A 25,000-nucleotide genomic window follows, 5' to 3' on the forward strand; every position below is an offset into this window, starting at 1 on the left:
TAATCCTCGACTTACGACAGGAAAAAATTATTTGCCAATGGACGAGATGGAGACTAGACGAGACTAGGAATGGAATGGAATGAGAAGAGAAGAGAAGAGAAGAGAAGAGAAGAGAAGAGAAGAGAAGAGAAGAGAAGAGAAGAGAAGAGAAGAGAAGAGAAGAGAAGAGAAGAGAAGAGAAGAGAAGAGAAGAGAAGAGAAGAGAAGATGGAACAGAATTAGAACAGAACAGAATAGAACAGAATTTGGCCAAATGGGATCAGACATACAAGCAATTTGTCTCCTGTGCAGAGAAGCCCTCAGTGTCCATGCAAAGCAACAGAATTACCCTAATCATAGCCCTAGTAATTTCAACAAGGGAAGGTAGTAAAGAAGATAATAAAAAGGATAACGATAATAGCGCAGCCCTGCTACAAGGGTGGATGTACATAGACGTTAGACAGTGCTGTTGGGATTGAGTGTCCAGTAATGTTGATGGCACGGGGGGGGGGGGAGCTGTTTTTGTGTCTGGATGTTTTGGCATTCGACGCCCTGCAGCAGTGTCCCCGGAGGAGGGAGGCGTTGAAACAGTTTGTGTCCGCTTCTCTCAGGCCTCCCTCCGACCCATGAAGTCTACAGATCCCCAATGGAAGGCAGGCCTGGCTGCAATTCTTTTTTTTTTTCTGCAGTCCTAGCTTTTTGGTGGAATCTGTATCTCTCCTGTTGGGTGGCTGTGCCAAACCGGACAGTATGTAGAAGTACGAATGACAGATTCAATCACGCTGGCTGGGGAATTCTGGAAATTGAAGTCCACGCTTCTTCAAGGCGTCCAGGCTTGTCCTTAGGCCTATGGGGGTCTCAAGGGGACGGATGATATATTGGGTGGCTCCGTTGCTGATCAAAATCTCTGTTTGTTAATTGACCACGCTTTACATGTTTATTGCTTTCTTTTCTTTTCTTTCTGTGTGCCACGGGGGGGGGGGGTCACTTCTTACAGGAAAGACAGCCTTATAAATGGGATGGATGAGTGGTTAGGTAGATAGGGAGGGAGGGAGGGAGGGAGGGAGAGAGAGAGAGAGAGAGAGAGAGAGAGAGAGAATTAAAGAGATAGAGATAGATGATTGGATAGAGATAGATAGATAGATAGATAGATAGATAGATAGATAGATAGATAGATAGACAGACAGACAGACAGACAGACAGACAGACAGACAGACAGACAGACAGACAGACAGACAGATATGTAGGTAGGTAGGTAGGTAGGTAGGTAGGTAGGTAGGTAGATAGATAGATAGATAGATAGATAGATAGATAGATAGATAGATAGATAGATATTGATAGATGATAGATAGATAAATAGATAGATAGATAGATAGATAGATAGATAGATAGATAGATAGATAGATAGATAGATAGATAGATAGATAGATAGATAGATAGATAGACAGACTAGACAGACAGACAGTGTCACGATAGATAGATAGATAGATAGATAGATAGATAGATAGATAGATAGATAGACAGACAGACAGACAGACAGACAGACAGACAGACAGATAGAAAATCATTAATAGTTGAATAGATGATTGGAGAGATAGATAAAGAGAATTAAAGAGAGATAGATGAATGGATAGAGATAGAGAATATGATATATATATATATATATATATATATATATATATATATATATATATATATATATATATATATATATATATATATATAGAGAGAGAGAGAGAGAGAGAGAGAGAGAGAGAGAGAGAGAGACAGACAGACAGACAGACAGACAGACAGACAGACAGACAGACAGACAGACAGACAGACAGAAAATCATTAATAGTTGGATAGATGATTGGAGAGATAGATAAAGAGAGAGAATTAAAGAGAGATAGATGATTGGATAGAGATAGAGAATATGATGATAGATAGATAGATAGATAGATAGATAGATAGATAGATAGATAGATAGATAGATAGATAGATAGATAGATAGATAGATAGATAGAGATATAATAGCCCTGGACTCTTAATATAACAGAAGCAAGCCGGCTTTAGATGGATAACTCTTGGCCTCTTTTCCTGAGAAACAGATTGCCTTTTTATCTACTTATCAAAAAAAGCTCATTATAGCATTCTCAGCGGTGAGATTCTGTAGCATGAAACAGACAGCTTGTTCATGTAATGGACAATTTGACTTAAACTTTAGGGAGTATCTTCGTTTTTTTCCTTGCTGGCCTATTTTTGCTGTTTCCTTTTCACAATTTATTTATGGCTTCAGCTGAAGTTTTATAATCTGGGTTTGAAGCCATCTGGGTGATTTTTCTATGGATAACTAGACAGATGTATTTAGTGTGTGTGTGTGTGTGTGTGAGAGAGAGAGAGAGAGAGAGAGAGAGAAATGTTGGATGGATGGATGATGAATGAATAGATAGGTTGATAATGGATGGATAGATATGGATAAGAGATAAATGTAATAAATTAGAGAAAGAGAGAGAGATAGGAATACACGGAAGGGGAGAGAGAATGGAGTGGGGAAGAGGAATGCAGAGAGAGAGAAAGAAATAAGATGGATGATGAATGGATGGATAGATGATAATGAATAGATTGATTGATAATGCATGGATAGATATTGTTAAGGGATGTAAAGATAAATGACAGAGAGACAGAGACAAAGACAGAGGCAGACATGTGTGTGTTTGTGTGTATATGTATGTGTGTGTGTGTGTGTGTGTTTAATCTGGCCAACAGATCTCAATGGAAGGTGATACAACAAAGGAAATTGAACATTGTGTTAAATGTGGCTGGAGGCATTTGGCAAGCTTAGCGCAATTTTCAAGGACAAACTCCCCCTATGCCTAAGAGAAAACCTTTTGTTCAGGCTGTGCGCTACCTGCTCTAACACACGCTGGTGAAACACAGACACAAGCCTCACAAAATCGATAACAAAAGCTAAGAGTGCCACAAAGAGCCCTGGAAAGAGATAACATCACAAGACAGAGAGACCCCATGCCTGGATCAGAGGACGCAGGGAAGCGCACGATGCCTTCAAGAGAGTAAAAGAATTTAAATAATAATAATAATAATTTTATTTGTATACCGCCCTTCTCCCAAAGGACTCAGGGCGGTGAACAGGGCAATACATGTTCAAAGACAAGAATACAAAAATTAAAAATGGAAATGCGCTGGTCACAGAGATGGAGAGAGAGAGAGAAGAGAAAAGAAAATTGCTAAGATGTGAGTTAGGTAGACAGAATCGTTATTAAATAGGAATTTAAGTAGGAAAGTTGGAGGGAAAGGGGAGGAGAAGTGGGGAGAAACGGGAGGGGAGTGGTGAGGGAAAGAGGAGAGGAGAGGAAGAAGAGGGAAGTAGGAAAGAAAGGAGAAAGAAAGGAGAGAAGAGGGAAGAGAGAGAAGGAGGGTGGATACAGTGAAAGGGGAAATGGACGAGCAGCACCCAAACTTACGTGTATGTATTTATGTATGGCGATATATTTGTTGACTTGTTTGTGGAAGAAATGGGAAAATAAAATTGTATATATATATATATATATATATATATATATATATATATATATATATATATATATATATATATATATATATGTTTTCGTAGATTCTCGCGGGTGTCTGTATGTGTAGGTCTAGAGTCTCGGGTTTCTTCCCGCGTTCCTTTCATCTTCAGAAAGTTGTGGCGACGTTTCGACGAAATCCCATCCGTCATCATCAGGCCGGAGTATTCCTCCTGCTGCTTTCAGGAGCAATGCGTGGTCTGTTGCAGGAGGAATACTCCGGCCTGATGATGACGGATGGGATTTCGTCGAAACGTCGCCACAACTTTCTGAAGATGAAAGGAACGCGGGAAGAAACCCGAGACTCTAGACCTACATTATATATATATATATATATATATATATATATATATATATATATATATATATATATATATATATATATATATATATATATATATATATATATATATATATATATATATATATATATATATATATATATATATATATATATATATATATATATATATATTTAAAAAAGGTATGTCTGTTACAGTTTTGCATGCAGTGTTAAGAAATGAGAATTGTGCATGGAGGCAATTAATTGGAAGCTTAAATTATTTTAATCGATATAGAGATTCCCGCTAACATTCTGGAAAGTGAGATTATAAATGTCGATTAAATCATCGCTATATTATCTTCCAGCACCGCTTCAGACTCTTTAAAATTGCCCTGGGTAGACATCAAATACTTTTCACATAAAGGTTATGGACAATACTTTGGCAAAACGTTAAGGGACAATGAATAGTGATTTTAATTCAAGCAATTCAGGCACTGCGGCAGGTCAGCAGGAGTCAGCGTCAAGCGGAGACAGGCTTTTTAAAAGGTTTTTAAAGAACCCCTTTTGTTTTTGTTTTTTTAATTTAATCCAGTTTATCCTGTTTCTGGGCAGCCAAGCAGGGAAAGAGAAAGAAAGGAAAGAAGAAAGAAAGAAAGAAAGAAAGAAAGAAAGAAAGAAAGAAAGAAAGAAAGAAAGAAAGAAAGAAAGAAAGAAAGAAAGAAAGAAAGAAAGAAAGAAAGAAAGAAAGAAAGGAAATATAAAGGAAGGAAGGCAGAAAGAGGGAAATAGGAAGGAAGGAAATAGGAAGGAAGGATGGAAGAAGGAAATAGAAAGGAAAAAAGTAATGGAAGGAAGGAAGGAAGGAAGGAAGGAAGGAAGGAAGGAAGGAAGGAAGGAAGGAGCAAGTTTTGTATACCCAAACACCCACTAAAGAAAGGCGCCCGAGAGCAGCATAAAGCACCCAGCTCCTCCTGTCAGGATCTCACCGCTTTTTTGCCCCCCACAGGTGGATCCGGATGACGTCTTAACGAAGGAGGAGCAAATCCTGCTCCTGCTGAAAGCCAAAGCCAAGTGTGAAAGACACGTGCAAGCGAAGAGGACAGAGGTGCCAGGTGAGTGTGCACCTTGTTGTACCTCCCTGTGGGGTGCAATTTCAAAAGCCTTGGTTTTTCTGGGATTTTCATTTCATTTTATTTTTTTGCACACAAAAGATGAATGAATTTGGGATCTGTGGTTTGGGTGATTAGCCGGTATAGATTATAGCAACGTGGCCCAACCTTGGCTGATTGAAGGTGAGTGGACTTCAACTCCCAGAATTCTCAGCCACAGCCGGGCTGGCTGTGGAACTCTGGGAGCTGAGGTCCTTAGACCCCAAAATTGCCAACGTTGGAAAATCCTGGATGATACAATGGAGGAGGAGGAGGAGGAGGAGGAGGAGGAGGAGGAGGAGGAGGAGGAGGAGGAAGAGAACTGTGGGGTCCTTGGTGGTCCCTGAGCATGGTGGCTTTTTTGCGGACGTTTCATGACCCTACTAGTAAGCATCATCAGTGCACTATTTTCCTTCCTTCCTTCCTTCCTTCCTTCCTTCCTTCCTTCCTTCCTTCCTTCCTTCCTTCCTTCCTTCCTTCCTTCCTTCCTTCCTTCCTTCCTTCCTTCCTCTTGTTCTTTCTCTTGCTCTCCATCCCTTTCTCCCTCCCTCTTGTCTTTCCTTTGTTCCTTTCTCTCTCTCTCCCTCCCTCTTGTCCTTCCTTACTTCCTCCTCCCTCCCTCTTTCCCTTCCTTCCTCCCTCCCTCCCTCCCTCTTGTCCTTCTTTCCTCCCTTTCTTCTTTTCTCTCTCTCTCCCTCCCTCTTGTTCTCCTTCCTTCCTTCCTTCCTCCCTCCCTCCCTCCCTCCCTCCCTCCCTCCCTTCCTTCCTTCCTTCCTTCCTTCCTTCCTTTCTTTCTCTTTCTTTCTCTCTCTCTCTCTCTTTCTCTCTCTCTCTCTCCCTTCCTCTTGTTCTCCTTCCTTCTTTCCTTCCTTCCTTCCTTCCTTCCTTCCTTCCTTCCTTCCTTCCTTCCTTCCTTCCTTCCTCCGTCCCTCCCTCCGTCCCTCCCTCCCTCTCTCTCTCTCTCTCTCTCTCTCTCCCTCCCTCCCTCTTGTCCTTCCTTCCTCCCTCTCTCCCTTCCTCCCTCCCTCTCTCTCCTTCTTTTTTTCACCTTTGGCTAGTTCCAGAGAAGGATCTCTCAGCTGGGCTGAATCCTCCAACAAACCAGCAAACCAAAAGCCACGTTCTTAGATTTATAAACCTTCCTTTGCCTTGTGAATCCTCCAGTTTATGTGCAAAACACGCCTTCCTGGCACTCGCTTCTCAAATAATCTCCTTCGTTCTTCTGCCTTTGAGTGGCCCCGTCAGTTTTTCAGTCTTCTGCCCTCTCATTTCTCTTCATCCATTCCTATCACTTAGCAGAATCCAGCTAGTCCTCGTTTAGTGACTGAAGTTGCAACAGCACTGAAAAAAGTGGCTTATGGCTGTTTTTAACACTTAGAACCACTGCGGTATCTCCCCAGGGTCACATGGCAACTGACTCATATATATGACGGTCGCAGTGTCCCAGGGTCACGTGATCCCCTTTTGCGACCCTCTGATAGGCAGAGTCAATGGGGGAAGGCCAGGTTCACTTAACAACCCTGTGACTAAGTTAACATCTGCAGAGATTCACTTAACAACAACTGTGGCGAAACAGCAGTTGTTAATTGAGCTCCATCCCATTTTAAAACTTTGTTAAGTGAATCACTGCGGTTGTTAAGTTAGACACTGGTTGTTATGTGAATTGCGCTTCCCCCATTTGACTTTATTTATTTATTTTATTTATTTTAATTCCATTTATATCCCGCCCTTCTCCGAAGACTCAGGGCGGCTTACAAGCTGGCCAGGTCGTAGAAGGGGAATCACGTGACCCCAGGGACACTGCAACTGTCGTAAATACAAGTCAGTTTCCAAGCAACTGCAGCGGATCGTGTGAAAATCGGTCCTAAGCCCTTTTGTTCGGTGCTGTTGCAACTTCAAGCAGTCACTAAATGAACTATTGTAAGTCGAGGACTACCCACGATGACACAGCCACCAGAGGAATGTTGTCCGCCACATCAGTTGGTGATCCAGCACGGTGTCCGGCGTTGTGTTGGCCACATGTTCCTTCCCCCCCTTCCTCCTCTTCCCCCCCCCTTTAGTTTTATTTTCTTTGCTATTTTGGGAGCTCCTTAATTGGTGCCAGATGAGCCGAGTGGAGAAAGAGCAGAGAGGCAGAGCCGGATTAGTGAGTGTGCAGAGCGTGCGAGCGGGTGGGGGATGCGTGTGCGAGACACCCCTCGGCCCCGCTGGATTGTGCTGCAGCTGTTCTTGCTTCGAACAATAGAACATACTTCAAGCAAGAATTTCCCCCTTTAATGCCTCCTGGAAGTTTGGGGTTTCTGTCTTGCTAGACAAACATCCCTGAAAAAACAAACATGGTTGGTTCAAACCACGTGAAATTTTGCTTTTCCCACGCTCTGAATCCCCCCCCCCCATTTGAAGAAAATCCTCAGGGACTTCTCGTTAAATCGTTTTATTGGCTTGCAAGCTTCAGATGATTTTTTTTCCTAGCTCTTTCTACTATACAATACAACACAATACAACACAACACAGTACAATACAACACTATTCAATGCAATACATAAAGTACAATGCAACACAATAAAATATAATTAATATAATATAGTATAATACAATACAGTAAAGTACAGTATAATACACTACAATATAATACGACAATATTGGATAGGATAGGACCACACAACACAACACAATACAATACAATGCAGTACAGTACAGTGCACTACAACACAACACAATGCAACATAATACAATACAGTGCAGTACAACACAGCACAACACAAAATAATATAATATAGTGCAATACAGTACAATGCAACACAATACGACACAATATAACAGAGTACAATACAGCACAATACAACACTATTCTATACAATACATAAAATACAATGCAACACAATAAAATATAATTAATATAATATAATACAATACAGTAAAATACAGTACAATATAATACAACATAATATTGGATAGGATAGGATAGGATAGGATAGGATAGGATAGGATAGGATAGGATAGGATAGGATAGGATAGGATAGGATAGGATAGGATAGGATAGGATAGGATAGGATAGGATAGGATAATACAATATAATGCAGTACAGTACAACACAACACAATACAATACAATATAATATAATACAATACAATACAGTGCAGTACAACACAGCACAACACAATATAATATAACACAACGCAACACAACACAACACAATACAATACAATACAGAGATACAAAATATAATAAGGATAAGAAAATGACCTGCCAGATGACTGAATACTCACTACTTGCCCTGGGCACTTTGCAGCAAAGACACACCACAAAATCACAGGATGGCAGGCCAGACAACAAAGCCAAAACTTATTCCAGAATAAAACAATGTGAAGAAAATGGCACAGATTTTAACAAATTGTATTGACTCGAAAATCTTCCTCCAAAGTTATCCATGTTCCAAAGATGGTATAGGTCACAGGTCTGCAACCCGCGGCTCCGGAGCCGCATGCGGCTCTTTCAGCCGTCTCCTGAGACTCCCAGTCTTCTGCTATGTGCAGTCCAAAAAAAAAAAGTGGGACTAAAAAAGTTCAACCAATCAATTCAAATATGCAGGGTAGGTGCATATCTCACCTTGGCTCCACTCTTCAGTCAAACCCTGTTCTGCGCATGTGCACATGTACATGCATGCGCACACATTTTTTGCGGCTCCCAGTTTATCCTTTTGTGAGGGAACCGGTTCCGAGTGGCTCTTTCACTGTTTCAGGTTGCTGACCCCTGGTATAGGTTCTCCTGCTTGAGCAGGGGGCTGGACTAGAAGACCTCCAGGGTCCCCTCCAACTCTGTTCTATTCTATAAATTTAAAACAGAAGTCTACTTTTATGATGGCTAAACGTCTGTTATCAGCCTATCTTTTCTCTAGCAATCATGGTTTGTTTAGAATGCATCACCCTGCAAAATTTGCAGAAAAATGTCTGGGAATGAAAGTCTGTGTGTGTGTGTGTGTGTGTGGCGGGGGGGAGTGTTTGTGGGTTTTTTAACTTTTTTAAGTTAAGGTAGGGTCCATGCCACTAAAGCCCATCTGTTTTAAATAAATATCACTGGGGTAATACAGATAAAAAGGAAGCAAGATTGGGTTGCGCAATCAAGGATGCCATCTTGACTTTTTTGACCTCTCTCTGTGTATACATATACATATACACAGTGCTTATTTTGTAAAAGAAAAAGGTGCCGGAACTCACACATGTCATACAACCTGCCTTGCCTACCCTACAAGGTTCCATCCAAAAAAGGTGCCGGAACTCCGTTCTGAGCGTTCTATGACAAAAAAAGCCCTGCATTATATACATATACATACATACATACATATATATATTAGTGACCATTTGAAGTTAGAATGGCACTGAAAAAAGGGATTTATTATCATTTTCCACAGTTATGACCGTTGCAGCATCCTTGTGATCAAAATTTGGATAGTTGACTCATATTTATGACGGTGTCCCGGGGTCACACGATCCCCATTTGCGACCTTGGGACCAGGAAAGCCGGATCCACTTAACAACCGTGGTACTAACGTATCAGCTACAATGATTCACTTCACAACTGTGGCAAGGAAGGTCGTAAAATGGGGGGAAACTCACTTAAGAGCTGTCTCGCTTAGCAACGGAAATTTTGGAGTCAACTGTGGCCGTAAGTCAAGGATTGTCTGCATTATATCGAATACGCTTGGCTGTATCCTCAACATACAAGCATTCCTTTAAGGACCGTTCAAAGTTATAATAGCACTGAAAAAAGAGACTTATGGCCAGTCCTCAAACTTATGACCGTCGCAGCGTGAAGGGATTGAAATTCAAGCACTCAACAGCTGACGCGGTTTGATGCTAGTTACAGCACCCCAAGATCCTATGATCCCCATTTGCAAACTTAACCACTGCAGTGATTTGTTTAACAACGGTGGCAGAAAAGGATGTAAAATTGAACGCCACTCACTTAACAACTGCCTCACTTAGCGACAGAAATTCTGCTCCCCATTGTGGTCGTAAGTCGAGGACTCCCTGTGTAAAAGACAAAAGGAGATTTTTATTTCTCCAATCGTAATTCATGGGCGGAGCTTCCTTGAAATCTTCCCAGGGCAAGAGATGTGCGTCCTCGCCTTCCGATTGGGCCATCAGGGAAGGACCGAGGCTGCCGATTGGTCGCTGGTCCTCTCTGTGTTTTGATTGCAAGCGAAGAAAAGTTAGAGAAAGTTTTCGCCCAACGAAAGGCTTTTCTGAGTAAATCTGGCCCATGAGCAGGCACTGTCACGCCTGCTTGGTCTGGAATTAATTAGTGTGAGCTAACGAGATGCTGGGAATGAAGTCAGAATTAATTAGGAGGAAATAAAGACACTGCACAAGAATGCGACAGAAGTGGTTTCAAGGGGAAGGGGCTGTGTTTGGTTGTTGTTGTTTTTTTAATGAACTCCTAAATCTGGTCCTAATTCCAGCAAAGGGGGCGTTGGGCTGCTGTGTCCTTTTCTGCAGCCCAACATCTGGACGAGGGTCTCTTGCTCAAACACTGGGTTGTACTAGATGATCTCCAGGGTCCCTTCCAATCCTGTGATTCTAAGTTTCATGGTTAGGATGGGACTAGAACTCACTGCCGCCTGGTGTCTGGTCAATAGCAGTAAACCTTCCTGGTGTGCTAGTTTTGGTGCATCTTCTTCACCGTCCTTCTTGCAAAGGTCTTTTTTTTTCCTTCTTCAGCCGGGTTCAAATCCATCCTCAACCATGGAAACTCACGGGGTGCAATTTACACACGGGAAACTCCATCACAGCTTTGGATAGTTGGCAGCCACCCTCTTTTTTTTTCCCCTCAGAGGTGGAGAAATGAAATTCTCCAATCAAATTTTTTGGATTTGCCAGTAGAGACTGACATCCTGGGATCTCCCGGTGGTGCCCCATCCAAGTATTTATCCTGCTCACTGCAAGGGTTAAAGGCTTCCTTTGCAGATCAAAGTGCCCATTTCAATCCCTGCCTTTCCTTATGCAGATTCTTTGACAACAAAAAGAGGGCTTGATAGATAGATAGATAGATAGATAGATAGATAGATAGATAGATAGATAGATAGATAGATAGATAGAGATAGAGACATACAGATAGACATAGACAGATAATAGATAAATGGATAGATGATAGATATATAGATATATAGTCCTTGAGTTATGACCCCTATTGAGCCCAAAATTTCTGTTGCTAAGTGAGCCATGTGTTAAGTAAATTTCTAGCCACAGTTTTAAGTGAATCCCTGCAGCTGTTACATTAGTAACATGGTCGTTAAGCGAATCTGGCTTCCCCCATTGACTTTGTTTACCAGCAAAAGGGGATCACGTGACCCCAGGATGCTGCAGCTGTCATAAATATGAGTCAGTTGCCAAGCCTCTGAATTTTGATCATGGGACCATGAAGGGAGATGCTGCAATGGTCGTAAGTGTGCAAAATGGTCCTAAGCCACTTTTGTCTGTGCCGTTGCAACTTTGAACAGTCACTAAATGAACTGCTGTATGTGGAGGACTATCCTGTAATCTACCATGTATAACAATTTATTTATTTATTTATTTGATTTGATTTGATTTGTATACCGCCCTTCTCCCGAAGGACTCAGGGAGGTGAACAGGGACATAAATATCAAAATGCCCAAAATACAGAAATTGAAAACAAATTAAACCCTAGTGCCCAAATGCAGAAAATAAATGACATTAAAACAATAATTAAAACAAAACCCATCAGACCAGGCCGGCTTGTTCAAACAGATAGGTTTTTGGGTCGCGTCGGAAGGAGCGAAGGTCGGGAGCCATCCGGAGCTCAACCGGTAAACGGTTCCACAGGTCAGGTGCGCCCACAGAGAACGCCCTGCCCCTGGGGGCCACCAGACGGCATTCTCCGAACGGCGGCACCCTGAGGAGGCCCTCTCTGTGGGAGCGCACTGGGCGGAGGGAAGTTGATGCCGGTCGCAGGTGCTCCCTAAGGTACTCCGGACCCCTGCCATGTAGGGCTTTGTAGGTCATCACCAGCACCTTGAATCTCACCCGGAAGGCAACCGGAAGCCAATGCAGCTCACGGAGCAGAGGTGTAACATGGGAGTATCGGGAGACCCCCAACACGACTCTCGCGGCTGCATTCTGCACCAGTTGGAGCCTCCGAGTGGTCCTCAAGGGCAGCCCCATGTAGAGAGCGTTGCAGTAGTCTAACCGAGAGGTCACGAGCGCATGAGTAACTTTTTTTATATAAAAAGCAGATTGGGATCCAAGAGAAAAGAGATGCAAAAATTTTAAAGCCTCAGCAAGCGATGCGGCTGTTATGTTTTATCATAAAAAATTGGCCAGAAATGCAGCTTAACCGTAATTAAAAGTCTGGAGAATTTATTGCATTTATTGGACGGAGGCTGCCAGCGTCTTGGGAAAAGGTTAATTGACAGGGAGGAAACGGATTCTAAGGGAGAGAAATCAATGGGATCAAAGGGAGTCCTCATCTTACAACCACAGTAGGCAGTAGAATTTCTGTTGCTAAGCAGGGCAGCTGTTCAGCAAGCTGCGCCCGATTTTATGCCCTTGCTTTGTTTAAGTGAGAAACACCGGATTTTACAACCTTTCTGCCATGTTTATTAAGGGAATTACTGCAGTTATTAAACGAATCATACGGTTGTTAAGTGAATCCAACTTCCCAGAAGGCAGCTGGGAAGGTCACCTATGATGGTCACGTGACCCTGGGATGCTGCAACCTTTGTAAGTAGCCGCTGGTTACCAAGTGCTGAAATTTACATTATATGACGGAGGGGATGCTGCGACGGTCATAGGAGTGAGGACGGGTCATAAGTCACTTTTTCCAGTAGTATTATGACGGTCGCTAAATGAAAGGTTGTAAGTCAAAGACTACCTGTAGAGCCAAAGATCCAGGTAGTCCTCAATTTAAAAGCATTTGTTTAGCGACCGTTCTCACACATGGAATCCATCTTGCCTTTCCTGGGGGAACGTTCAGGTCGTCCTCAAATTACAACTATAGTGGAGCCTGCCCTTCACGGTCGTAACTCGTAAAGTGGGTCGGTCATACGGCTGACTTGATTTTTGCAACCTTTTTTGTGACGGTCGTTAACACAGCGGTCGTTAAGTGAACCCATGGTTTGCTCTAGGCTGGTTTTACTGAAAATCAGAAATAAAAGGTGGGATTTTGGCAAAGAATGGCATAAAACACAATCTTGTGACTGCAGGAGACTGCAAGTGTCTCTGCAGGGCGCCGACTATCATGGTTTCAAATCTGGGTTGTAGATACAGGCAGTCCTCGACTTACGACCACAATGGACCCCAAAATTTCTGTTACTAAGTGAGACAGTTGTTAAGTGACTTTTTGCCCCATTTTACGACCTTTCCTGCCACAGTTGTTAAGTGAATCACTTCAGTTTTTAAGTTAGCAACACGGTCGTTAAGTGAATCTGTCTCCCCCCCCATTGACTTTGCTTGTTAAAAAGTTGCAAAGGGGGGTCATGTGATGCTGCTGCCAAGCGTCTGAACTTTGATCACATGAGGATGCTGTAATGGTTGTATGTTCCAAAAATGGTGCTGCTGTAACTTGTAAATGGTCACTAAATGAGCTGTTGTAAGTCGAAGACTACTTGGGCCCACAGGTTGGTCCATCGTGACTTTGAACGGCTGCTAAGCAACTGGTCATATGTCGAGAACTACCAATAACAGCAACCAAAGACCTCATTCTGGGGTCACGAGTCCTGCAGCACGCAGGGGGTTGGACTGGATGACCTCTTAGTTCCCGAGAGAGAGCCGGTTCCCATCTGGAAAAGCGTCCTGTCTCTTCCCACTTTTCCTCCCCAGCCTGAACCCACAAAAAGAAACGCATAATTGTTTCAGAATGCCTTTTAACGAGTCGCATTCCGCGTCTCCCATCTGGAAACGGTTGTGTTCTTCTCAATTTGTCAGTCTTCCTGCATTTAAATTTGTTCCAGTCCATTTTGGTATGTTTATGGTGGCTTTTTTTAAAAACAACAACAACAACAAAACACAAATAATGTTTGCCTAAGAATTCTGAAGGCAAAACAAGCATCTCGAGGTGAACACTTTGGGGCAGTTTCTGCAGGATGCATTAAAGTACCTAGTGCAATGATCGCACTAAGAACGGGAAACGTTGAGACTCAAATTTATTCTCTGCTATAAACCCACCCCCACCCCCCCTACAGCTGCAGCCATTTCTATCTCTGGAGGGGGGGGAACCAGAATATTTGTAGCTTAGGGGTTGAACTTAGGGTGTGGGGTCCTTGGTGCTCTCTGAGCTGGGTGGTTTCCTTGCAGACCCAACTAGGGAACGTCATTAGTGCTGGAAGGGAGGAAGAGGAGGAGGAGGAGGAGGAGGAGGAGGAGGAGGAGGAAGGAGGAAGGACTGTGGGGTCCTTGGTGCTCTCTGAGCTGCGTGGTTTCCTTGCAGACGTTTCAGGACCCAACTAGGGAACGTCATCAGTGCTGGAAGGGAGGAGGAGGAGGAGGAGGAGGAGGAGGAGGAGGAGGAGGAGGAGGAGGAGGAGGAGGAGGAGGAAGACTGTGGCGTCCCTGGTGCTCTCTGAGCTGGGTGGTTTCCTTGCAGACGTTTCAGGACCCAACTAGGGAACGTCATCAGTGCTGGAAGGGAGGAAGAGGAGGAGGAGGAGGAGGAGGAGGAGGAGGAGGAGGAGGAGGAGGAGGAGGAGGAGGAGGAGGAGGAGGAGGAGGAGGAGGAGGAGGAGGAGGAGGAGGACTGTGGGGTCCTTGGTGCCCTCTGAGCTGGGTGGTTTCCTTGCAGACGTTTCATGACCCAACTAGGGAAGATCATCAGTGCTGGACCCCAGAATCATTCTCCCTTCTAGCTGGGTCATGAAACGTCTGCAAGAAAACCACCAATCCCGGAGACCACCAAGGACCCCACATTTCTATTTCTAAATATTTCCAGCCATTTCTGTAACAATGACCTCACTCTCATCATCAACACCTAAAATTAGACTTTTTTTTTTTAGGTTCAAGTATAAAATCCAGAAGTGGTTTCTAAATGGAAATAAAAACTAGATAAATTCTTTTCCTTAATTAGCACAATCAGTTTTAGGATCTCTGCCAACCCCATCACTTCACCATCCATTCTTCTATTGTGGGAAAATTGCTCGCATGAGGTTCTCGCCAATGTGCAAGCTGATTGTTGCAACGTTGATCTCCCTCTTTAATTCCAGATGTCTCTTTCTCTCTTTCTTCCTCCTCGCTCTTCAGCCTCCTAATAAATAAAGCTTTTATTTGTTGAAGCAAACTGCCCTGTCAAAATCGGATAGGTTCAATCGAAACACACGAGTGTGTATTTGCAAGACTTCATGGTGTGGAGGGGGTCCAAAACACACACACACAATTCACACTTTGACGTGGCTAAAAGTATTTTCCTGTCTCCAAAGCTCAGGACTGCTGAGCTGGTTGGTGTTTCCCTGACTTGAAAGATGCAAGGCCAGCTTTGCTCCAGAAAGGCTGGAATGGTTGACGTTCTAGGTCTAACAATGGGTCTCAGCTGTAGAAGGAATATCTAGAACAGTGGTTCCCAATTTTGGTAATTTTAAGATGTTTGGATCTCAAATCCCAGCATTCCCAGCAAGTCATGCTAAGATGCAAGGCCAGCTTTGCTCCAAATAGGCTGGAATGGTTGACGTTCTAGGTTCCAATCCATAGAAGGAATATCTAGAACAGTGTTAGAATGGCGTTACTCATTCTTGGACACTTTAACTCAGAATTCAGCTCCCAGAATTCCCCAGCCAGCCACGCTAAGATGCAGGGGATGGTGGACATTCTAGGTCTAACAATGTTTCCAAACTGCAGAAGGAATATCTAGAACAGTGGTCCTCAATCTTGGCAACTTTACGAGTGTGGACTTCAACTCCCAGAATCCCCTAGTTAACCATGTTGATATAAAGGTTCTCTCCAGATTGGCTTGAATTGTGGATGTTCTCGGTCCAACATATAATTCCCAGCTCTTGAAGGAATATCTAGAACAGTGATTTTCAACCGTGGCCAATTTAAGACGTGTAGACCTCAATTCCCAGAATCCCCCAGAGATGCAGGGCCAGCTTCTGTTTATTTGGTCTGGAACGGTGGATGTTGAGATGAGAGTTGGCTGGGGAATTCTGGAAGTTGAGGTCCCAAAGTCTTAAAGTGGTGAAGGTTGAGGGACACTCATCTAGATCCCTTTTCCACCATTGTCCTCTTTGACTTAATAGAAAATCCGCAGCATGAAAAAGGACCTTTTCCTGAATAATAATAATAATAATAATAATAATAATAATAATAATAATAATAATAATAATAATAATAATAATAAACAACTTTTATTCATAAAACATGAAACTCAGTCAACTGAACACTCAAACGGACTGGTGCTGATGGTTGACACGGGTTGCTGCCAGCATCCTAGGTATCAACCAGGTATCTCCTTAAAATGTAAGATGTTCCGAGTAGCGCAGTTTTTTGTAGCTTTGCTGGAGTTATTGCAGGAAGCTGCAATTTCTTGATGTATTTTGCAAAGTTTTTGGACATAGTAAAATTATTATTATTATTATTATTCGCCTGGTGCGGCAGTTGCGGCCCTATCTGGACCGGGATGCCCTGCGTACAGTCACCCATGCGCTCGTGACCTCTCGGATAGACGACTGCAATGCTCTCTACATGGGGCTGCCCTTGAGGACCACTCGGAGGCTTCAACTGGTGCAAAATGCGGCCGCACGAGTTGTGATGGGGGTTTCCCGATACTCCCATGTAACACTGTGGGAGCCCCAGCCCTATGGAACCAGCTCCCCCTGAGCTTCGGATGGCCCCAGATCTCCGGTCCTTTTGCCGCGGCCTCAAAACACTCCTTTTCCATCAGGCTGACCTGGACTGACGACAGGGATTTTAATTATGTTTTTAATTTTTAATTTTAATTTTTAACTTATTTTAATTTTAATTTTAATTTATTCTACAGGGGCCATTAATTTAATTTTCTTTTAACTTCTGTATTATTGTATTTTATTGTTGTTAGCCGCCCTGAGTCCTTCGGGAGATAGGGTGGCATATAAGTCCCAATAATAAATAATAAATAAATAAACACGTCTTCTCCGCGAGCTGCATTGGCTTCCGGTTGCCCTCCGGGTGAGATTCAAGGTGCTGATGATGACCTATAAAGCCCTACATGGCATGGGTCCGGGTTATCTCAGGGAGCACCTGCGGCCAGCGTCAACTTCCCATCGTCCTTTGCGCTCCCACAGGGAGGGTCTCCTCAGGGTGCCATCGGTCAGGGATTGCTGGCTGGCGGCCCCCAGGGGGAGAGCGTTCTCTGTGGGCGCGCCTGCCCTCTGGAATCAGCTCCCTGTTGAGCTCCGGATGGCTCTTGACCTTCGCTCTTTTCGCCGTGACCTGAACACCTGGTTGTTTGAACAGGCCGGCCTGGACTAAGGGTTTGGGTTTATTTTTAACTATTTATTGTTTAGGGCTAAATTAATTTAATTTTACTTTTAACTTTTGTAAGTTGTATTTTATTGCCCTGTACACCGCCCTGAGTCCTTTGGGAGAAGGGTGGTATAGAAATTTAATTAATAATAATAATAATAATAATAATAATAATAATAATAATAATAATAATAATAATAATAATAATAATAACTATTATTACTATTATCATCATCATCATCATCATCCTAAATCTCTCCCAGTTCCTCCTGATTTCTCCTTGACTTCTTCTGAAGGGTGGACATTCTTCCAACTGGCAGATTCAGCCAACCTGAAGGGGGTCAATGTGCTCTGGAAAGAGAATTCCAATCTGTGTCACCTGGAAATTTTGAGTTGAAATCACACATCCTGGAAGGAGGCCATCTTAAACCACGTTGGTCATTCCGGCCAAGAAAATGACAGAGACGTATTTGTGGAGACCAACTTGCCTTCACAAGGGAGTCTTTCCCTTAATCGTATTAGCTGGATTTAATTTATTGACCTTCCTAGTTGAATCATATTTGGTTGGGGGGCTGAGGTCCACCCATTTCTCGGGCCTGGCATTGCCTGGTGGTTGGAAGGAGAAGCCGTGATGCCTTCTCCAGATGTGATCTTTGGACCAGTAAGAGACGGGCAGTGCCATGCTGGCCGTGCCAGGCATTCCAGATGTTTCTGTTTTGAGGAACAACATGTGGACGTCAATCAGGAGGGCGTAAGATGGCAGCTGGTTTATTTATTTGTCTGTTGGCCCCTCTTTGCTGCCTGAGGTCTATCCTTCCATGATGGTGACTTCTGGACTTGTAGACTTGGAAGAAACATCTCAACCTTGCAACCACGAGAACTTGCAGATCTCAGGCATGGTGACTCCTTGGTCCCATCTTGATCTTTGGAGCAAAACCTTGATTTAGGCAGGCAAGTCCTACCTGGAATTGGTGGGATCTTCATAGAGGAAGATCTGGTGTTAGAGTCAGGAAGGTCCCTAATTTCTGGCTAGGGAAGGGTCCTGAAGGGGTTGGGGTCTTCGGGATGTGGCAGAGCTCAGGGTGGCATGCCAAACTGCCTCATGTGGGTCAATCGGTGGTGGCCAAAGCTGTGGGTTCACCCTCTTCCTTCCTTCCTTCCTTCCTTCCTTCTTTCCTTCCTTCCTTCCTTCCTTCCTTTCTTTCTTTCTTTCCTTTCTTTCTTTCTTTCTTTCTTTCTTTCTTTCTCTGTCTTCCTTCCTCTTTCCTTCCTCCCTCCCTCCCTCCCTCTCTCCCTTCCTTCCTTCCTTCTTTCCTTCTTTCCTTCCTCCCTCCTTCTCCATCTCCTCCTCCCTCCCTTCCTCCCTCCCTCCCTCCATCCCTCCCTCCCTCCCTTCCTTCCTTCCTCCCTCCCTCCCTCCCTCCCTCCCTCCCTCCCTTCCTTCCTTCCTCCCTCCCTCCCTTCCTTCCTTCTTTCCTTCCTTCCTTCCTTCCTTCCTCCCTCCTTCTCCATCTCCTCCTCCCTCCCTCCCTCCCTCCCTTCCTCCCTCCCTCCCTTCCTTCCTTCCTCCCTCCCTCCCTCCCTTCCTTCCTCCCTCCCTCCCTCCCTCCCTCCCTCCCTTCCTTCCTCCCTCCCTTCCTTCCTTCCTTCCTCCCTCCATTATTCTCCTCCCTCTGTCTTTCTCTAGTACTCTTCAGGCTTCTGTCTCCAGTTTCTTCCCAAGCAGGGCTCATCCTTCCCGTAACAGGACCGCCACGAGGGCCCACCAGACCTTCCCCCCCCCCCCCCGATGCCGCCTGCCTGCCTGCCTGCCTGCCCGCAGTTGGCATTGCCCTGCTCAGAGTGCCAGTCTAACCTTGGGTTGATTTATATTCTCTTCTGCCACCTCGGGAGCTGGCCTGGCATCTCTTTCTGTGCGGAGATGCAGACGGATTTCGTGGGCTTCCCACATGGAGCAGATGCTGAATCAAGTACGAAAGAAAGAAAAAAGGAAAAAAAGGAAGGAAAGAAGGAAGGAAGGAAGATGGCAGAAAAGAGGAAGGAAGGAGAGAGGGAAGGAAGTACAGAAGAAAAAGAAGGAAGGAAGGAAGGAAGGAAGGAAGGAAGGAAGGAAGGAAGGAAGGAAGGAAGGAAGGAAGGAAGGAAGGAAGGAAGAGGGAGAGAAGGGAGGGAAAGATGGAAGGAAGGGAAGGAAATACAGAAGAAAAAGAAAGAAGGGGAGGGAGGGAGGGAGGGAAGGAAGGAAGGAAGGACAGAAAAGAGAAAGGAAGGAAGGAGAAGGAAGAAAGAAAGGGATGGTGTGAAGGAAGGAAGTGGACAGAAAGGAGGAAGGAAGGAGAGGGAAGGATTTTCAGAAGAAAAAGAAAGGAAGGAAAGGAATGGAAGGAAGGAAGGGGGAAAGAAAGAGGGAGAGAGAAGGGAGGGAGAAGGAATGGAGAGATGGAAGGAAGGAAAGGAAAGAGCGGAGGAAGTACAGAGGAAAAAGATAGAAGGGGAGGGAAGGAGGAAGGACAGGGAAAAGGGAGGAAGAGAGGAAGGAAGGAAGGAAGAAGGAAGGAAGGGAAAGGAAAGAAGGAAGGAAGGGTCAAATGGGAAGGAAGAAGTAAGGAAGGAAGGGAAAGGGAAGGAAGGAAGGAAGGAAGGAAGGAAGGAAGGAAGGAAGGAAGGAAGGAAGGAAGAGGGAGAGAAGGGAGGGAAAGATGGAAGGAAGGGAAGGAAATACAGAAGAAAAAGAAAGAAGGGGAGGGAGGGAGGGAGGGAAGGAAGGAAGGAAGGACAGAAAAGAGAAAGGAAGGAAGGAGAAGGAAGAAAGAAAGGGATGGTGTGAAGGAAGGAAGTGGACAGAAAGGAGGAAGGAAGGAGAGGGAAGGATTTTCAGAAGAAAAAGAAAGGAAGGAAAGGAATGGAAGGAAGGAAGGGGGAAAGAAAGAGGGAGAGAGAAGGGAGGGAGAAGGAATGGAGAGATGGAAGGAAGGAAAGGAAAGAGCGGAGGAAGTACAGAGGAAAAAGATAGAAGGGGAGGGAAGGAGGAAGGACAGGGAAAAGGGAGGAAGAGAGGAAGGAAGGAAGGAAGAAGGAAGGAAGGGAAAGGAAAGAAGGAAGGAAGGGTCAAATGGGAAGGAAGAAGTAAGGAAGGAAGGGAAAGGGAAGGAAGGAAGGAAGGAAGGAAGGAAGGAAGGAAGGAAGGAAGGAAGGAAGGAAGGAAGGACTGCTAGAATTTATCGCGTAATTTCAGCTTTGATAAAGTCAAACAAACAAACCACAGTTATCTCTTCTAATGTGGCAAGGGGAGAAATATTTCCCAGGAAAAGAAAGGAAGTGTTGTTAAGTTACGCAGTTGTGTTGAATGTTTCTGTGTGTGTACCAGTATTGCTGGCTGTTGTTAAGGAAATCACGGCCATTGTTAATTGAGTCCTGCGCCATTAAACGAATCCGACTTCCCCCGTTGACTATGATTGTTGGAAGCCAGCTGGGAAGGTCACAAATGGCAATCACAGGACCCAGGACGCTGCGACCATCGTATCTACAAGTCAATTGCCAAAGTGTGTGAATTTTCATCATGTGACCATGGGGATGCTGCGATGGTTGTAAGTCTGAAAAATGGTCATAAGCCACTTTTTTCAGTGCTGCTGTAACTTTGATCAGGATTGGCTACATCTGCAGAATGAGAGGTCACAAGTGGGTTTCCACTCGACAAGTCCCACTTCTGTGCGGTGATTTGTGTCTGTGATCTCCCATCGCTGTACAACTTCCTTGTTTCTGTCTTGCAGATGGATTTTGTGCCCCCGAGTGGGACAACCTCATTTGCTGGCCCCAGGGTGACCCCGGGAAGGTGGTCTCCATGCCCTGCCCAGATTACATCTACGACTTCAACCATGATGGTAAATATGGACCCCCCCCATCCATCCGTCTTTGTCTGTCTGTCTGTCTGTCTTTCTGTCTATCCATCCATCCATCCATCCATCCATCTATCTATCTATCTATCTATCTATCTATCTATCTATCTATCTATCTATCTATCTATCATTTATCTATCTATCTATCTATCTCTATCATCTATCTATATCTATCTCTATCTTATATCAATCTATCCATCCATCCACCTAGCTAGCTAGCTAGCTATCATCTATCTATCTATCTATCTATCTATCTATCTATCTATCTATCTATCTATCTATCTATCTATGTCTATCATCTATCTATACCTATCATCTTTATCCATCTATCTATCTATCATCTATCTCTATCTTCTATCAATCAATCTATCCATCCACCTAGCTAGCTAGCTAGCTATCATCTAGCTATCATCTATCTATCTATCTATCTATCTATCTATCTATCTATCTATCTATCTATCTATCTATCTATCTATCTATCTATCTCTATCATCTATCTAATCTATATCTGTTTATCTATCTATCAATCAATCTATCCATCTACCTAGCTAGCTATCATCTATCATCTATCTCTATCTATAATTATCTATATCTACATATCTCTATCTAGCTGTCATCTAGCTGTCTATCATATCTATCATATCTATCTAGCTATCTCTCACCATCTCTCTCTCTCTCTCTTTTCCTGTATCTCTTTCTATCAGTCTATCCATCTCTCTCTCTACTATATCTATCAATTAATCATAGAAAACATATCTAACCATCTTTTTATTTATGCCTCCATCCCTCCATCCCTCATCCACCTACTCATTATCTTAACTATCTTCCTGCCTGCCTGCCTGCCTGCCTGCCTGCCTGCCTATCTATCTATCTATCTATCTATCTATCTATCTATCTATCTATCTATCTATCTATCTATCTATCTATCTATCTATCTATCTATCATCTATCTATCTATCTATCTATCTATCTATCTATCTATCTATCTATCTATCTATACGTACCTATCTATGTGTCTGTGTCTGTCTGTCTGTATCTCTCTCTCTCTCTACATATATATCCATATATCTATGTACCTGTCTATCAGTTTGTCGGTATTCTATCTATCTATCTATCTATCTATCTATCTATCTATCTATCTATCTATCTATCTATCTATCTATCTATCTATCTATCTATCTATCTATCTATCTATCTTATCTATCTATCTATATGACATATGCCTCACACCCACTTCACATGGCAGGTGAACAATGTAGAAGCTGCTGAGAGCATATTGTTAACGTTTTCATACTGATCCCTGCTGTCTCCCCTTTCAATCCGTTGCAGGAAATGTCTCAAAAATTGTCTTTCAATGTGAAGAAGGATAATTTGCTTTAAATTCAATTAAATTCAATCCCCGGATTTGGAGAAATAACACAGATCCTCTGATCCAAAATTCCTGCTTTTTAAATTCCATGTGGCAGGCTGTTCCACAGGATGACCACTGGTGCCAGTGTTTCTCAGTCTCAGCCACTTTAAGATGCATGGATTCAACTCCCAGAATTCCCTAGCCCCCCCCCTGGGGAATTTGGCCCAGCCACACTCCAAACCCCTTAAAATCAGCCGAAATAATTCCAAGAGAAACTTGAAAGAAATTCTAAACCTTCCGAGAATAAAGCAGAAAAACAGAAGCCTCTTTTTCCAGTCTCAACCAAACCTTCCATAAATTGAGATTCGTGGTTTGTAGGCCCACTAGCTGAAACAGCCCAGGCTCTCCAACCACTCCTGGCACACCTCCTGTCCCCCTGACCCTACTGCCCTCTTTGTGTGGGTCCAACCGAGGCACAACTTTGGGGTACCAAGAGGTGACCAAAGGCAATTTCTTCCCCGTTTCACATCGTCTCTGCCCTTCTGACAGGTTATGCCCATCGACAGTGTGACCTGAACGGCAGCTGGGCATTGGTGCCCAGCAAGAACCGTACCTGGGCAAACTATACCGAATGTGCCAAGTTTCTTGTCCTGAACAGCACGGATAAGGTGAGCGGCGACCTGGGTGACGAGAAGGATGTGGAACACAATGGGGGTTTGAATTTGATTGATCAATCAATTGATTCATTCATTCATTCATAATCTTTATTTATTTAATCATAAATTATTAACTTACAACCAGAAGTTGTAGCTGCTCCATCACTGGAGGCTTTTAAGAAGAGATTGGACAACCCTTTGTTGGAATAATATAGGGTCTCCTGCTTTAGCAGGGGGTTGGACTAGATGACCTCCAGAGTCCCTTCCAACTCAGCTCTGATTCTGTACAGGTCTCCTGCTTGAGCAGGGGTTGGACTAGATGACCTCCAAGGTGCCTTCCAACTCTGTTATTCTGTTATTTACTTATAATCTATATTGATTAATTAAACATAATAAATTAAATATAATTAATTAGTTGATTGATTATTTTTATTGGATTTCTATTCTGCCTTTGTTATTGTCATAAACAACTCAAGAGACCGAACATACATGATACTCCTTCCACCTCTTATTTTCTGCACAACACCCTTGTGAGGTGGGTGGGGCTGAGAGAGAAAGACTGGCCCAGAGTCACCCAGTCGGCTTTCATGTCTAAGGCAGGACTAGAACTCCCGGACTCCTGGTGATTGGCCCAAAGTCCTCCAGGTGGCTTTCATGCCTAAGGCGGGACTAGAACTCACCATCTCCTGGTCATTGGCCCCAAATCTCCCAACCAGTTTCGACGCCTAAGGAGGGACTAGAACTCCCGGTCTCCTGGTGATTGGCCCAAAGTCCCCCAGGTGGCTTTCATGCCTAAGGAGGGACTAGAGCTCCCTGTCTCCTGGTCATTGGCCCAAAATCTCCCAACCGGTTTTGACACCTAAGGAGGGACTAGAAGTCACCGTCTCCTGGTCATTGGCTCAAAGTCACCCAGCTGGCTTTCATGCCTAAGGAGGGACTAGAACTCACCGTCTCCTGGTAATTGGCCCAAAATCTCCCAACCAGTTTTGATGCCTAAGGAGGGACTAGAACTCACCGTCTCCTGGTGATTGGCCCAAAATCACCCAGCTGGCTTTGTTGCCTAAGGCGGTACCAGAACTCACAGTCTCCTGGTGATTGGCTCAAAGTCACCCAGCTGGCTTTCATGCCTAAAGTGGGACAAGAACTCACTGTCTCCTGGTGATTGGCCCAAAGTCACCCAGCCGGCTTCATTCAATGCTGGCTTGGAACTGACGTCCACCCATCTTAGATTGACAAACACATCTCTGCATCCTTTTGTATGTGTGTGTTGCAGGAAGTTTTTCATCGGCTTTATGTGATTTATACCGTTGGTTATTCCATCTCGCTGGTATCGCTGACAATTGCGGTTATGATCTTAGCTTATTTCCGGTAAGTTGGCCCCATGGCTGATGAGAAGCCTTCCTTCCATAGATCCCTTTTCCCCTGCGAGGTTTGCAAATAAGGTCAAGAAAGTCAAAATGGCAGCTACGGCAATGCCAATCCCCACCCCTTGTGAAGGTCCGCCTCTTCACATGTCAAACAAAGGGGTGGGGCTTCCATCACATGTATTTATAACCATAGAATCCTAGAATCCTAAGACTGGAAAGGACCTCGGAGGTCATCTAGTCCAACCCCCTGCCCGAGATAGGAGATCTTATACCATCCCAATCAAACTAATGACCAATCTTTTCTTGAA

At 44.0% G+C, this 25,000-nt stretch overlaps 1 protein-coding gene and 1 long non-coding RNA gene across 2 annotated transcripts in view; both read left to right on the top strand.

The window, feature by feature from the left end:
• LOC308677644 overlaps window positions 1–25,000 on the top strand; it is a 792,073-nt gene that overhangs the window by 746,508 nt on the left and 20,565 nt on the right. The gene's annotated exons all lie outside the window — the stretch shown is intronic.
• Window positions 4,850–25,000, top strand: part of PTH1R (parathyroid hormone 1 receptor) — a 36,698-nt gene continuing 16,547 nt past the window's right edge. The window contains exons 1-4 of the mRNA XM_081344219.1: window positions 4,850–4,943; window positions 21,193–21,303; window positions 23,219–23,337; window positions 24,599–24,693. Coding sequence (XP_081200345.1) covers window positions 21,264–21,303; window positions 23,219–23,337; window positions 24,599–24,693 — 254 coding nt within the window. The 5' untranslated portion in view covers window positions 4,850–4,943; window positions 21,193–21,263. The remainder of the gene's footprint in view (window positions 4,944–21,192; window positions 21,304–23,218; window positions 23,338–24,598; window positions 24,694–25,000) is intronic.

This window comes from Vipera berus (genome assembly GCF_964194415.1).
Source record: "Vipera berus genome assembly, chromosome: Z".
NCBI classification, from domain to species: domain Eukaryota; kingdom Metazoa; phylum Chordata; class Lepidosauria; order Squamata; family Viperidae; genus Vipera; species Vipera berus.